Source organism: Panulirus ornatus, chromosome 3, assembly GCF_036320965.1.
Source record: "Panulirus ornatus isolate Po-2019 chromosome 3, ASM3632096v1, whole genome shotgun sequence".
Classification (NCBI taxonomy): Eukaryota; Metazoa; Arthropoda; class Malacostraca; order Decapoda; family Palinuridae; genus Panulirus; species Panulirus ornatus.
This window is the reverse complement of record NC_092226.1, coordinates 17,729,353-17,744,923: the sequence shown is the minus strand read 5'-3', so window position 1 is coordinate 17,744,923 and position 15,571 is coordinate 17,729,353. Positions and strand designations below refer to the sequence as shown.

The 15,571-nt window shown below is 36.4% G+C and overlaps 1 protein-coding gene across 2 annotated transcripts in view; it reads left to right on the top strand.

The window, feature by feature from the left end:
• The first annotated feature begins 964 nt into the window (after positions 1-964).
• The window catches only part of lama (lamina ancestor), a 28,094-nt gene continuing 13,487 nt past the window's right edge, over positions 965-15,571 (top strand). The window contains exons 1-5 of one of the 2 annotated variants that reach the window (XM_071684644.1): positions 965-1,098; positions 2,116-2,311; positions 5,093-5,206; positions 7,846-7,981; positions 11,378-11,463. In XM_071684644.1, coding sequence (XP_071540745.1) covers positions 2,136-2,311; positions 5,093-5,206; positions 7,846-7,981; positions 11,378-11,463 — 512 coding nt within the window. In that variant the 5' untranslated portion in view covers positions 965-1,098; positions 2,116-2,135. Of the gene's footprint in view, positions 1,121-2,115; positions 2,312-5,092; positions 5,207-7,845; positions 7,982-11,377; positions 11,464-15,571 lie in introns of both variants that reach the window. The other variant, XM_071684653.1, reaches the window with a different exon arrangement.

The window sequence follows — 15,571 nt, the reverse complement described above, 5'->3', positions numbered from 1 at the left end:
TCCTTATATATCTACTAATCTTCATTCACTCCCCTTACTTCGCATACTTTCACCTGTGTCCATTCTACACCCTCCTGGTATTTCTCTAAACACACATCTTTCTCTTTCCTTAGCTCACTTACTTTCGCCACCCTATTCTCACTTATTTTGTTTCTTTTCTGAAAACCCTTACGGATTTTCAGACATCTCCCACTTACCCCTCTCAACATATTCAGTTTCAAGAGTCTCTTTTGCATTCTTATCATTTGATATGTAATCCAATAAAGCCATCTTCTCATCTTTCCCCATTCACCCACGTATACCATCCATGTTTCTAAACTAGGTATGCTTGATCACCAGGCCTTTTCAGAACACAATTCCACAAGCTGTTCACAATTCCTATTCCCGTCACTGAATATCCCATGTCCCCCAATTATGCCCTCAACTGCCACATTACCCAATCTCACTTTTAAATTATCCATCACTAATACCTGATCTCTAGCATCAAAACTGTTGGTACACACTCAGCCGCTCCCAAACACTTGCCTCTCATCCTTCTTTCCTCATGGCCAGGTGTTTCAGCATCAGTAATTACCTATCTCTCGCAACCCATTTTCATTTTTACTCACATCATTCTGAAACTTCCCACAACTCCTGCTACCCCTTCCTTAGCTCTTGCCTTTATACCAACCCCTGACTCTACCCTTAAAGATATTCCCGAACCATCCTTCACCTTTACCCTTGAGCTTTGTTTTACTAAGGGTTAGGACATCCAAGTTCCTTTCTCTAGACTTGATACCCATCTATCCCTTCTCATTATCTAGGTTACATCTACATACTTTTAGACACCCCAGCCTTAGACTTCGAGGAGGATGAACACTCCTCTCGCATGACTCCATCTTCTCTTCCGTCGTTAGCAATAAATAGATGGATAAATGAATAGATATGAAGCTGTATGGTGTGTGCTGCCTTGACGTCAAACCAATTGGGTGTGATGCAATTGATCGCTGGCTAGATGACGGCTGCTGGCGGGGTGTTGGGATGGAGGTCGGTAGCTGACAGTACGCTGGCTTGACAACAACTTTATTTGAGGAGAAGGGGAAAGTCATCTTAGAGCAGGTTAATATTTGCCTCGATACAGGTTCTTGAATTATAATTTCATGTTGCAAAGCATCTGTTCAATTGACAGTCGGTAGCTGGTGGGGTAGAAATGGAATTGTTAAGAGGGTTATAGAAATGTGATTGTTAAAAGGGTTATAATGCCTAAAATATGATGGTTCAGTTTCCGCAACTTTATGGCAGGAAATAAAAAGATAATGGGTCACTTGTCAGGATTAGCTCGACCTCGCTATTAACTTAGAATAATGAGTAATACCTTTCAGCAGTGCTAGTGTATAATTTAGAGAATACTGTAACTGTTGTGGAGCATAATTTCTGACGATATGGTGGGCAAAAGTCTGCTTCAACTTCTCTTTGCTATTAACTTTAGAGTTACTGATTTTTTTTTATCTGCTTTGCTAATTTGGTATTCAGAAAGTACAGTAACAATGATGGGGTATGATTAGTATTATATTTTATCAAACTTCATTTAATAAAACAATAGTAGTGAGAATTATGAATAGAGGAATTTGCGATTACATATTACATAATGTTACAGTATGTAGTATACTTGTAGAAAATCATCAGAACCTCTATAAACTGTTCCCAATGTGCATCATGCACTTACCACTGAATTTCACTAAACAGGTGAATTGCTAGGTAAATATGTGAAACAGAGGACCACATTAATTTTCGTATATTTCAGCTACATGATGAAATTAGGAGTTGCATTATAGGCTATGTTGATTTTTTTTTATTTTACCTTATTGATGACCACTTTATCTTTGATGTTAACCTTTATCTTTGTTGATCCAGCTGAGACCACTTTATCTTTGATGTTAACCTTTATCTTTGTTGATCCAGCTGAGAAATAAAGGATGAAGGGGGAAAATAATGTCTTACCACATCCAGTGGCTAAAAAGCCATTTTAACTGTAATGTTAAAACTAGAGCAATATTTAGAGTTCCATACTGATATGAAACTATTACTCACATCTCCATGTTTCATTGTTATAATTTTGATTTTCTTATTTTACAGGAATTCAGAGACCTACAATCATGAAGCTGATTCAGGCAGTGGCCTGCTCACAGCTGCTGTCATTGGTTTTGTTCATCCCCATTTCAGCCTCCATTATTAGTATTACTTTTGATGGTGCATTGTACAAGACTCACAGTGGGATAGCCAAGAATTGGGTTGCTCGAGGCAATTTCTCAGACAACACTCAAATAGATGGGTCAGTGATGGTCTCCTTATATTGGGAACTTAATACTACAGTTTAGAATTGCTTTAACCTTAAGCTGGTGAGAAACTTTGAGTTAGTCACAATAAAGTGATTTTGATTTCCTGCATGTTAGTGAATGGTATATGATTGTCTATAATTGTCCTGGGACCCCTTTCTAACAAAGGGTCCCGGTGGTACCCAGGACTCCTTTCCAGGATCTCTTGCAGTTCTAAGTTTGAGCTTCTTCCAGTTGCAGGGAATGATTGACTCTTTTAGGGTGAGAAGCTCTTTGACAGGACTCTATTCCCAATGATACAGAATTGGCAAAGGTGATTTTTCACTTGTGGTGTAACCTCTTGCAGGTAGAGTTTGGTAACACCTAGAAGAAAATTGTCAATCAGAACTGGAAAATTTACTTATATCATTGAAATCCTGTCCATCACAGTTCTTTATAGAGTTTAAACATCTCTTCTTGTGATCCTTAGAAGAAAAGGCAAATTTATATTCACGTAATAGTGTGAGGCACTTTGATCAAGTAAGTAATTAAAGGGTAAGATAGATATGTGGTAATAAAAGGAGTTTGATTGAGAGAGCACAATAGGGTTGAAATGGTTTGGACATATGGAGAGAATGAGTGAGGAAAGGTTGACAGAGAGGATATATGTGTCAAGGGTAATGGGAACAAGGAGAATCGGGAGACCAAAGTAAAGGTTGAAGGATGGAGTGAAAAAGATTTTGAGCATTTGAGGCCTGAACATGCAGGAGGGTGAAAGGCATGCAGAGAATATAGTGAATTAGAACAATGTAGTATACAGGGGTTGACGAGCTGTCAGTGGATCAAACCAGGGCATGTGAAGCAACCAAAGTATACCATGGAAAGGTATGTGGGACCTGGATGTGGATAGGGAGCTGTGGTTTCGGTGCATTACACCTGACAGCTGAGGAATGGATGTGAACAGATGTGGCCTTTTTTTTGTCTGTTCCTGGTGCTACCTTGCAAATGCAGGTAAAGTCGATCAGGTACAAAAGAAAGTAATATTCTCAGATGTACAGGCCCTATTCCATCTGTACCTCTTCTGCATACAGGTACACCATTGATTTTCCAGCACTCTTGGTTCCAAAGCCTTGCCAAATTAACCATTTTGCCAGACCAACTGTGATCACGTAATAATAATTCATCGACACACCCCTAACCCACTAATTATACATCTCCCATGTGTCTAAAGTATACCAAGGACTGCTAGAAATTTAAAGTAAACAAATATTAACTTTAGATTGAATAGATAAATGAAATACATTGTACACCTGCTCAGGACTGAGGTGCACGTCAGCTAAGAGTTTCACAAATTTTTCCACATACCCAGCAGCTCGTGGTTTGCAGACTGCTTTTCTCCGCACACTTTATTCATGGAAATTCCTTGATGCTTCTTGAATCTTTGAATCCATCCTTCACTATAGTCATGCTCAAGTTGTAATTTAAGTTCTTTTTGGAACAACTTTGCCTGGTTCATTATCATGCTACCTGACAAGTCCACTCCATCACTCCGACGCTGTCGAAACCATTGCATCATCACTCGTTCGTGCTAAGTACTCTTAACATCTTTCATAGTTTTTCTAATTGTCATTTGCTTATTGGAATTGCTATCTGCATAGAATTTCAATATTTTTTCTCTTTGCTTCTTTATATCATAAACATTTGATGAACCAAAACTGTAAATGTCACACAGCTTATGCACTGAAACATCACAGTCCATTTTTCAACAGTTCTACTTTATCTTGGAGCGATATGGACTGGTGTTCATATTTGACACCACGACTAACACTCTCATATGTCTTAGAAGCCATAGCTAGGGATAAATTTAAGCAAAGTAAGCTAAGAATCTCACAGAATTGCAGTATCACCACCAACAAGTGCAGTGTAAAGAATGTGAATAAGCATGCCCTACACACAACGCCATCTGTGGCTGCCCAGTAAACTAGTATGGTGGCTGCGGTAATTTCAAGTTCCCTCATGTAATTTTATTAGGCGTAAAGGAGGTGCCAAACCATCAGTTGCCGGAAAATCGGTGGTGTAACTGTATTAGTTTGTAGTATCATTTAATTCTTTTTTACGGTGAAAACTCGATACACAAGTAAGAGTGTTTGCCCTATTTCTTATGTTACATTGCATTGTAATATCCTTAGTCTGGCATTCCAAACTTAAGCAACTTCCATGATTCGGCAGTTGTGAGGAATAAGTGTTCAGTGAGATGGTGCACATGTTTGCAGAATTTTGCTGCTTGTTGTCTGGTTGCCGCTAATGCATCTTATTATTACCACATTCCATTGATTATTTGTTTTCAATTGCCAGACATAGGTCAATGCTTGGGGCAAGATCAGCTTACCTTCTTAAGTATGTGCCTGAGTCATTTAAGCACTTCAACTTCCATGTAATAACTTTCCCTGAATTTAGCATACATCAAATATTTTGGGATCTGAAAGGGGGAAAAGAATTTTCAATAAGTATGGTAAGTAAAACTCTGCTGGTCAGTTTGATTTATTTGATCAACTATCAGGACCCCTTGGCAACATCGATACCCATGATCCAGCAAAGTCAGTCATTCAACAAATGCTTGGCACAAAGTCTTGGGATTTGAGACATCAGAGTGCAGTAGAATTGCTGTTTTTTTATATCTTAACTAATGACATTATGACATAGTTTATAAGTGTGTTGTTGGTTTGATACCGGTGTCATTCCTTTTAGTACTAATTTTTCATGTGCATGTAGGAAACTCGTGAATGTTTATATTTCAGGTGGGCTTACCTCGAGATAGAAACAAATCCTGCATTTCCTGATGCTGTACAAGCATATGCTGCAGGCTTTGTTGAAGGATCAATTTCCCATGAAATGATTTACAATGCTTACAGGTAAGAATATAATTGTCCATATGATGTTCATATGAATATATCTTCATGTCTTAGAACCTTAGACTCTGATGCAGTATTACTCTTATAGGAAAAATTTTACACATGAAAATAAGAAGTTTTCTCATCTATTTTCTGGCTTGTCTGTTCTTATTGTATAGCTGTATTCTTAATGTTGTCTCCTACTATCCAACAAGGACACTTTTAAAGTTTCTACTCCATGTTTCCTAATCTTTGCAAGTTTTCATATGTTTCTCCATGCTTATATCCATCTCACTAACTTACATCACACTTTGTTCTTCCACATCACTTGTCCTCATTCCTCTTGGTCTCTTCTTATCACTTATATCGCTTTTCCGTTCTTTCATTATACTTATATCACTTTTCCATTCTTCCTTATTTTATCCTTTCCTCATATTTGTACCTGCTCAGAACTCTGTCCATTTTGATATCCATATTATGTGCCAATCCCCATCTTTTATATCTATCAAGCACTCTTCTTTGTTTACCATTTTACATTTTATGATCCGCTTATTTCACATCCAAGTCATAGATAATCCAACCTTTGGTTCACCCATACTATCTGTCTGTCTATCCATATCTCCGCCTGTTCCCTTTGGGAACTCACTCGAGGAGTTGACCACGTCAAAAGGGTCTCCATAACTGGTGAACTCCAGTGCCACTTCTTAGCCTTTTGTGCCTCACCCTAAGCGGGCCATTTGCAGAAGGCAACTCAAGCGCACTGTTTTCAGAGACTCCTGCCTGATGTTCCCACAAGTACTGTTACCTAATGTGTCTACATAAGTTTGTGGAGCCAGGATTTCGATAAAGGGGTGCAGTTTAGATGCATTACACATATAGCTTTTCACATAAGCCTCATTCACATAAGTGAATGAGGCTTTTTTTTATGTCTTTATGTCTGTTCCTGTCACTACCTCCCTAATGCTGACAATTGCAGAAAAGAATGAAAAATAAGAACTACAAACAGGTTTGGAAAACACGTAACATATGGCCATTTACATAATATTCACCCTTCTGTCAAAGACAGTACCAACAATCTGGAAAGCTGTTCTATCCTTCCTTGAAGAATCTCATGTATCAGATATTACTGAAACTTTGTTTAGAGATTTCTAGTCTTTTATCAAGACAAGTAAAAGGCTTGTAACTCTGCTGCCTCTTGTATAAAAGATCCCTTGTGGAACCTGTTTCTGAGGTTTTGCGTTAATATGACCTGCTTTGTTCAGGATAAACTTCTAACTTTTTTGTGAAGAAACCTAATTCTTCTTTGCAGCCCAAGTGGATTTTTCTAGATTCATATAATTTTCATTTTCAAGTACTCTTTTTGGTAGTTTAATACCCCCAGTATCTTATGAAAATTCTTTTCTTTATAGCCTTGAGGTCTGGGAAAATTAGTAATGTAGGTCACTGTATAAGAATCCTTTCTTTTATGACAGTCTCTTATAGATTAAGGTAATCCCATAACATAAATTTGGCCAGAAATAACAATTCTGAGGTAAGAAATAGACCTATTTTTTCTTGAAAACAAGCATAAATTTTTCATGCTTTTTTGTTGTTTTCCACTTGAGCAAAATAGTATCAGGAATAGACAAAACAGCATCAGCAGCAACACACATCATCTCTATAATTGTCATGTATCATCTACTGAAACCAGAGCCTGCCATTCTCAACCTAGCTCCTCATAGCTTTCCATGGTTTCCCATGACCACTTCATATGCTGTGGTTCAACCCATTGACATCATTTCTCCACCTCCTTATTGCACATGACTCCAATTTACTCTGTCCCATGCACCCTCTGAAAGTTGAGGCCCTGACACCTCAAAAGTCACTATCACTCGAGCCTTTCATCTCCTCCTGTCTTCCCCTCCCTTTTGTTCCCTCCAATTCTGACATGTAGATCCTCTTAGTCTTTCCTCATTCATCCTGTCCATATATTCAAACCATTTCAGTACCTGTTAGTCAGCTTTCAGACAGACTTTGTTTATTACCACATCCTATTTTTACACTATCATTTCTTACATGATTAACCCTTTTCACATCACATACCTTGTATATATAAGGAGTATCTGAAATCAACTGTTGGGACATGAAAAATATATCACCTCAGTTATTGAACCCCAGACATTCAGTTTATCCTGTTTTCTATCCCTTCTTACTCCTTTCAAAATGACTTAGCCATCTTCTGTAGATTATTACTGTACTGTATTCTACTTTTTAATGAAATTCATGTTTACTTTTTTCATATGTGCCATCTTTTTATCTCCTTATACTTTGGAGTGAAGCTAGCTGATTGCAGAATAATTAGTTGACCTAACACTGGCTTTTGGAAACCTTTTTTGTTTTGTGATTGTTTATAAGAAGTATTTTTGATGAATGAAAAGACAGTCGGTTGAAAACCAGTAAACTGTACTTTGTTTGTCTTCAGGAATTGCTGGGCCTATGTCCAGCATGTTACCTAGTTTTCAAATGGCATTCTCTTTTTTTTTCATCAGAATGAAGAAGGTTGATATTTGAAAGCTGTAATTTATATGAAAATGTCTCAACTTAGATTTGTACGAACACTTGTTTCTCATATCACATTGTGTATCTTTTATTGTTGAATGGCTATAAATTATTTTTCACAGAAATAGCATGGAAGGTTTTTGTGAGTGGAAAACTGAAGAATTTTGTGATAAGTTACGTGAATACATAAGGAAGAACATACAATGGATGAAATCCATGATTGCTCAAAAGGGCAAGAGCTGCCCAGTTTGGCATAATGTAAGTACACTGTATGTAGTGGAGATGTTATATCCATTGCTATTGTGCTTGTTTTGTTTTTGTAAGTAAGTTTCAGATGATTGATGTCGTGATTAATGAGGGAATTAAGATCAGAAGTGGAATTCTTATTAATAATTTACTGTACAGGAATATCTGGTTGGATGTTAATGCATGAACTAGATTCTTAGCTATTTATAAAGTTTTTGGTAGCATTACTTGCTTTTGTAATCCTCATTGCAAATATGAAGATGGATCTGAACTGTGTTCCCATACTTACATTCTCAAGTATGACCTATGTATTACTTATCAATCAGTAGCTTTGATATATTATGATGAGTTTTGATTGTATATGGCAACATTTTTTCATTTAAAGAATTTTCAGCCCTTGCTTAATGATGGAGTTTAATTGTACATAAAGGTGATAGCCATATTATGTCACAGAAATATGACATCAACTTTTTTTTCCTCAATATCAAGTTCTTTGAGAAAGTTGTTTTCACAATGCCTTTTCCAGTTGAGCAAGTGAGATAGAATGAATTCAGCACCACCTTCATTGATTATTCAAAAGGAAAAAGTTCATCTGTGAGTTTTAATGTTGATCAGCATTATCTTCATTGCATTGTTAACTGAAAAATTTAGCCATGAGGTGATGATATTGAATGAAAAGTAAAAAGAAATAGAGCATGAAAAACCTTAAAGTCTCTAGTTAGGGTTTCAGAAAGACCAACAATTTTTCTAACCAGTGTTAGAGCTGATTTTTCCAGAGGTACAGTTGCAGAAAAAAGTAACAAGGACTCCAGAGGCAACCCATAACCCTCTTACACAGGAGTAGAATTTATGAATGAACCACTTGATATTTCATTACTGATTGGTTAATAAGAATTTCATAATGTTTATTGTCTATGATATGCAAACACTGTATACTGTGACATATAATTTGAGTTACAGACTATAGATATCAGAATTTAGACAGTTGTAACACAGGAGCTGGAGATTTGTAATGTAAGTTAATAATATGTGCTCCTTGCGTATAGACATCATACATTAACCATTATTTGAACAGTCACTGCATCAGCAAGATGTATCAGTAGCAACGACTAATCTCAGAATGGGTCATAATCTCATAATTGGGATTGAAAAATTAAGTTGATTATTTAACACTGTTTCATCACCATTTACCGAAACCAGTATGTGCATTTGATGTCTTTTTTATCATATGACAGCATTGGTGAATGGGTTAGCTTGGACAGCTTCTGATACTGTCTGGTCTTTAAAAGCAGCAGTCATGATGGTTGTGCCTGGTCTATGCTGATCTGGTTGATTTTCCTCTTCATTCCACCTCATCAACTACCCATACACACTAGATCAAGAAAATCCAAGTTCTTTTGTAATTCCTGTTGGTGAAAAGCCAATCTTGGTTGATTTGATTTGTAGAATTTGTAAAGAGCTAGAATCTAATGGTTATTTAGCACTTTTTAGCTTGAAAAGGATAGTAGAAGCTAAAAACTGTTTATGTAGAATTATACATTTTGGTTTTCTTTAAAAGATTCATTAGTCTTTTTCCATTAACATAATTATCTAGGATTTCTTTTTGTTTCTTCAAGTGTTATAATTCATATTTGACTCTCAGACTATTAGATGTTTGGTATTCTGCTTGCACATTTTCTTGGTAATTTTACAGTTGCAGATATCACATGCTGGGGTAGTTCTCTCCATTAAGTGACCCAGTCTTTATACAGTATAAAAGTCTCAAAATGGTGATTCCTGTCAAAAGAGGAAGGCCATGCTCCACCTTCTTAAGTAATCCTCCTTAGTTTGCTATTCCTGTGGACCTCCAAGTCACATCAAGTTTCCCATTTACATATAACGTGTTTATGCTGGCCATAAAATTTTTTAGTTTTTCTTCATAATTGTTTACCATTTCCCACAATATCACTCTCCTTAATCAAGAGGGGAAGGAGCCAAGCAAGGATTTTTCCTCAGTCTTTAGTTCAAGCATCTGAATGAACATGGACATAAACAGGATGAAAAGAAAGAAAGGTGATACATTTAATAAAAGAAACCTAGATATTCTGTCTGCAAGGGAAAAAAAAGTTGAAGGGGAAAAGGTAAGAATGGTCTGGGGATATACAGAGGGTAAAGCCTGGGGCTCATGAAAGCATAAGAGCAAAATATGGAGTAACGCCTCTGAATGAAAATGAGCTTTGGAAATGTGTTAGAAATTATAAGGAAGTAACTTCAGTATTGACACCTGTTAAAATATAATCTGTTCATGAAAGGCAGATGATTGTTTGTGCTTATGCACCAGGTAGTGAGAAGGATGAAGAAGACAGAAATGCATTATTAAAGGAGCTGAGTGAGTTTGTTGCAGGAGATTAAATTGTGGTGCATAGGGATCTGAATGCAAGTTTGGATGATGTGGCAGTTAAGGGTTCTTTTGGGCTCCTTCCAGAATGTAACAGAGTGAGCTGAGGACATAGTTGTCACTCCACTTGCTCTTTATTTTACTTTGTTAGGATAAGTATTCTGTGTTTATTTATTAGGTAGAGAAGACTTGAACTTATATGTGGCCATCAGTTGGTTAACTTTGGTATCATAGTATAATCTTGGTGGTAATGGTATGGCTACCTTGGTTTTATGAACTTCTAATGCATTGTGTTGTTCAGAATGAAGTCTAGTTCAAGCTTTTAACACCATGTCCTTAGCTTGTTGTAGGCTGTTTGGGTTCAGAAAAGTTTAGGAATGAACACCCATCTTCTTACCACTTTACTGTGCAATGTAAATTCTATCTTGAAAGTCACATCTTGTAAACATTTGCACTCATTATGTACTCTTCAACTTGGGTCAGGGAACCCTTTGATAAAGGAGCAATGGAAATGTTATTACATGAGTTGACTGCTCAAAAAAGGAAAGCTGCAAGAAGAGGTAATATGATACTTCCTGTTGTTAGTTGTATCTTTTAATCTTGGTAGTGTTTCTTTGGACAGCAGAGGCCCAACCATACTACTCTATAAATGGATTTTGGATATTCAGGGCTGTTGATAAGTGTCTGTAGTTATGCATTCATTCGTCATGATTTTTGTTAACATTATGTTTTTGCCAAAAGTCATATAAATCAGTCAGCAGTTCTGAAGTGGTAAACCCTTGTTCTAATTAGTAATGATTTTGTCAGCTGATATTGTGTTAGTAGAAGTACAGTAAGCTGATTTTTTTCCCATTTATTAAGATGCTTGATTTTTAAGTTGATAAACATATCCTAAATTTAGTTAAGTTAGAAAATTGACAAGGGATTTGAATATAATTAAGATTACATTATTTTGGTTTCATCAGTATTTCTAGAGTAAGAAATGGAAAGTGTTAATATTATGGTACTGACATTACTGTTACTTACTGTAGGTGGAGCTGATATTAGCACAGCTGGATGGTCTTTCTGATGGTTACAATAAGACTTCTAAGGACCCAATAGAACAAGATTCTATTCTGTAAGTATTGTATCTTGTTCTTTTATACCAAGTGAATATAATGTATTCATGTCAGAATTTTTATTTTCTTTAATTGCACTCTCAATCAAGAAGAATTATGATTAATGTTGTAACTTCCATTGTGCAAATTTAAGAAAAACTTAGTCTACTTTAGAGTAAGGAAGAATGCAAATGCAGAATTTAGTTGACTGGACACTAGATAATGAGAGTTCAAGATTTTGTATATTTAGGTGGTTTCGGTTAGTTACACATGACAGCTAGAGACTGAGTGTGAACAAATGTGGCCTTTTTTTGTCTGTTTTCCTGGCACTACCTCACTGAAGCAGCGGGTGGCAATGCTATTGCTTGTGGTGCAGGGTATCGCTGGGAATGGATGAAGGCAAGCAAGTATGAATATGTACATGTGTATATACGTATGTATATGTATGTTATTTCTTTTTTATTATTGTACTTAATCGCCATCTCCCACGTTAGCAAGGTAGTGCAAGGAAACAGACGAAAGAATGACCCAACCCACCCACATACACATGTATGTACATAAATGCCTACACACGCACATATACATACTTATACATCTCAATGTATACATACATATACATACACAGACATATACATATATACACATGTACATATTCATACTTGCTGCCTTCATCCATTCCTGTCATCACCCTACCACACATGTATGGATATGTGCGTGTATGGGTGTTTATATATGTGTATATGAGTGGATGGGCCATTCTTCGTCTGTTTCTTGGTGCTACCTCACTGATGTGGGAGACAACAGTTAAGTATGATAAAATGATATATAGGTAACATACTGATAATCAAGGATGCTTTAGCTTTGGTGAAGGTTTTTGATTATCTCTTGAATCAGTTGAATTAACGAAAAAGCATGTCTCCCATCACCATGTATTAATGACTTATTGTATTTTGTTTTTCTCATTATCAGCAGATATTAGATCAGGCACACTTTCACTGATTCATGTTGTTACCATTGTAACATCAACATTCAGTACCATCCCAGATGTGTTATTCTTTACAGTATTTTTTCTTATCTTATATCAGTGCTCTCAATGCTTGCAGTAATTTTTTAACCACCCCATTTTCATAAAAAGTACATCAGCCTTTCACTGGGCAAGATAGAGAAAAGGATTTGAGTGTAATACTTTTTGCTATCAAGGTTTTCAAACTGATTACATTGAAGTTTTCCTTATTTTTTGACAGTTTGACAGAAATGGGATTGTATCTCTTTCATCTAAATATATGCCATTTGTATGTCTAGTTTCTAATTTGTGGCACTTTCAGTCAGGAATGGAGTGATCACTTAATGCCATATGAAAAACCTGTTACACAGTATCAAGACTATACAACAGAAATTATAGAAATGTCAAGGACTCTTTTTAAGTACTTTAGGCAAGAATAACGGTTAATGAGTTATTTCTTTAAACTTGATTATGTGCATGATGATAGTTTTGTTTAAGTGTTGCTCACAAAAGTTCTCATGGTGATAGATATTAGATGATGCCAAACTTAGATTATCTAGACAGAGGACAAGTAATAGAGAGGGGTCTTCCAGATTGCTCTTTAACCCATATGTTTTTTACATAAACTGTTGCAAAATGTTTTCGTGTGTACATTTTAGTAATTTGTATCTTTAAATGTCTTTGCTTTAGTATGGATACCAAATTGGCTTGTTTATTCCTGTATGCTTAAGTTCCTAGTTTTGATATTTATTTCCTTGACACTGCATGATTAATATAGATGCTTTTTTTATCACAGTAGTCAAGTATGTAAGAATTGCTGAGAATATATCAATATGTTAATGTTCTGTTGTGATATAGATTAATGAAGGAATAAGCACAAAAACCTTCTGAGAAGATTAGATAGATGATTAAAAGTATACCCAATTGAACTCTAGATTGACAACTTAGCAGTGTATGTGGTGGTGGAGAGTAACACCAATGTTAAACAAGTAGTATATGGAGAGAGTACTGTTGCACTATCTCTGCCTCATTCAAATTCTCATCTTAGGAACTCACAGGTAAGTGGTCCTATCAAAAACCAAAACCATGCTCATACTGGCATTTAACTAGAACTTCTACCTTTTACACAGCATGTTCAACACATATACCACCTTCTGCAGCTTCTCTTCACTTTCCTGTAGTAACACTGAATCACCCAGGTCTTTCTGTCAAACTCAACTTTTGTTTCTTCTCTCTTTATTCTTGCTTTCATATCTGTTACTGTTCCATCCATATATATATTGATAAGGCATAAGGATATCATTCACCCCTTTCTCACTCCCATGCCTGTCTCAAAACTTTTACTTAACCTACCCTCAACTTTCACACATGCTTTGCTGTTTTTGCAGAACAATTTTTAGTGCATCCAGCAACTTTCCTCCTACGCTATAATTCTTCAGTACCCCACAATGCGTTCCTATTCTCTTTATCATATATCTTTTCAAGTCCAGGAATGCTTCATACAATTTTTTTTCTTTTTGCCATAGCTTTTCTTCTGCTATCTTCACAAAGGAATTTTGATCTACATATCCTCTGCCTTTCCTAAAAAAACCTCTGCTCTTCACATATTATGTATTGTACAACTTTCTTCTCTATCTCTTTAACCTTCATGCACTTTCTCTGGTATGACTGATAACCTGAACCATTTTTTAGTGTAAAGTAAAATGTTTGCTTTTTTATTCCTGCAACTCAATGCTCTTTGTTTCTGCTCTCATTTATTAGCACAAACAGCCTTAAAAGGATCCATTAGTCAGCTGCTGTTTGAACTTCTTTTCTTTTCTTTCTTTCATACTATTCGCCATTTCCTTCATTAGCGAGTAGCGTTAAGAACAGAGGACTGGGCCTTTGAGGAAATATCCTCACCTGGCCCCCTTCTCTGTTCCTTCTTTTGGAAAAAAAAAAAAAAAGTGGAAGATTCGTGATCATAGAACTTCTTTTCACTCACTTATTCTGTAAAGTCATAGGTCATTCTTCCACTTTTGTGTACCCTACTTATTGATACTCGTTTCATCCATGGATATATATTTCCTGTATTGGAATTTTCCCTCTACTGTTCTCCAGTACTCCTGTCATTTGATAACATCAACTCTATAAGGTATTCCTTTCAACATTTCGTCAGATTTAATCAAAAAGCATCCATTTGCGTTTAATGTTCAACTTTTGTATTTTTAACACTTCTTTCCATTAAAGTTTCATATTTTACACACACTTTTCACTCAACTTCCTTCCCAAATTTTTATCTGATTTTATCTTTCCTTTCTTCATCATCCACTGCTCCCTTATCACATTCCTAATACTCCTGTTTCTTCCCTACCCAAACATCTGACAAATTCATCTGCAGAAGAGGCTATCTATATCTCTGTCTATATATCTGATGCCTGTTCAAAGTGGAACTCCCTCAAGGGGATGGCCACAACAACAGTCTCCATGAATAGTGAATTTCATTGCTGCTTCTTAGCCTTTAGTGCCTCACCCTTAATAGGCCACTTCAGATGGCAACTGTAACACAGTGTTTGCATAGGCTCCTACCAAATGTTCCTACTGACTACCTCTACCTAACAGTCTTACCTGCTACTTTTACATAATGCTCCTGCCTAAAGTTTCCTACCTACTACTTGTATCTATTGCTCATACCATTTTGCCAAAAGGCAGCACTAGCACATAGTGCTCACCACAGGAATATCTAGTTATGAAGAATGAGCCGTGTGAGTTAAGTGTTGTCAGGTGTATGTATGACAGGGAAAGATTGTATGTCTGTAAACAAAATGCCAGTAGTCCATGTGTGGGTGAGGCAGAAAGAAAAAGACAGCTACCTACATCAGAGGAGTGCAGCTTGACAACCAGGGAAATACTGGCTCACTATGTAGCCTTCGCTTACCCTCCTGGTACACAAGCGGGTAGTACTGGTAATATACATTCCTGGTCAAATAATGTTTTTAATTATTTCCTTTGCAGTTTCTTGAATTCCTAATCCCTCACTTACATCAACTCCTTCTCATCCATTGTTCTGTCTTATTTGGTTTTCATCTGCACCCAGTGGATCACTTGGTCCAATTCCTTTCTTTTTTGTCTTTCTTTTAATGAAG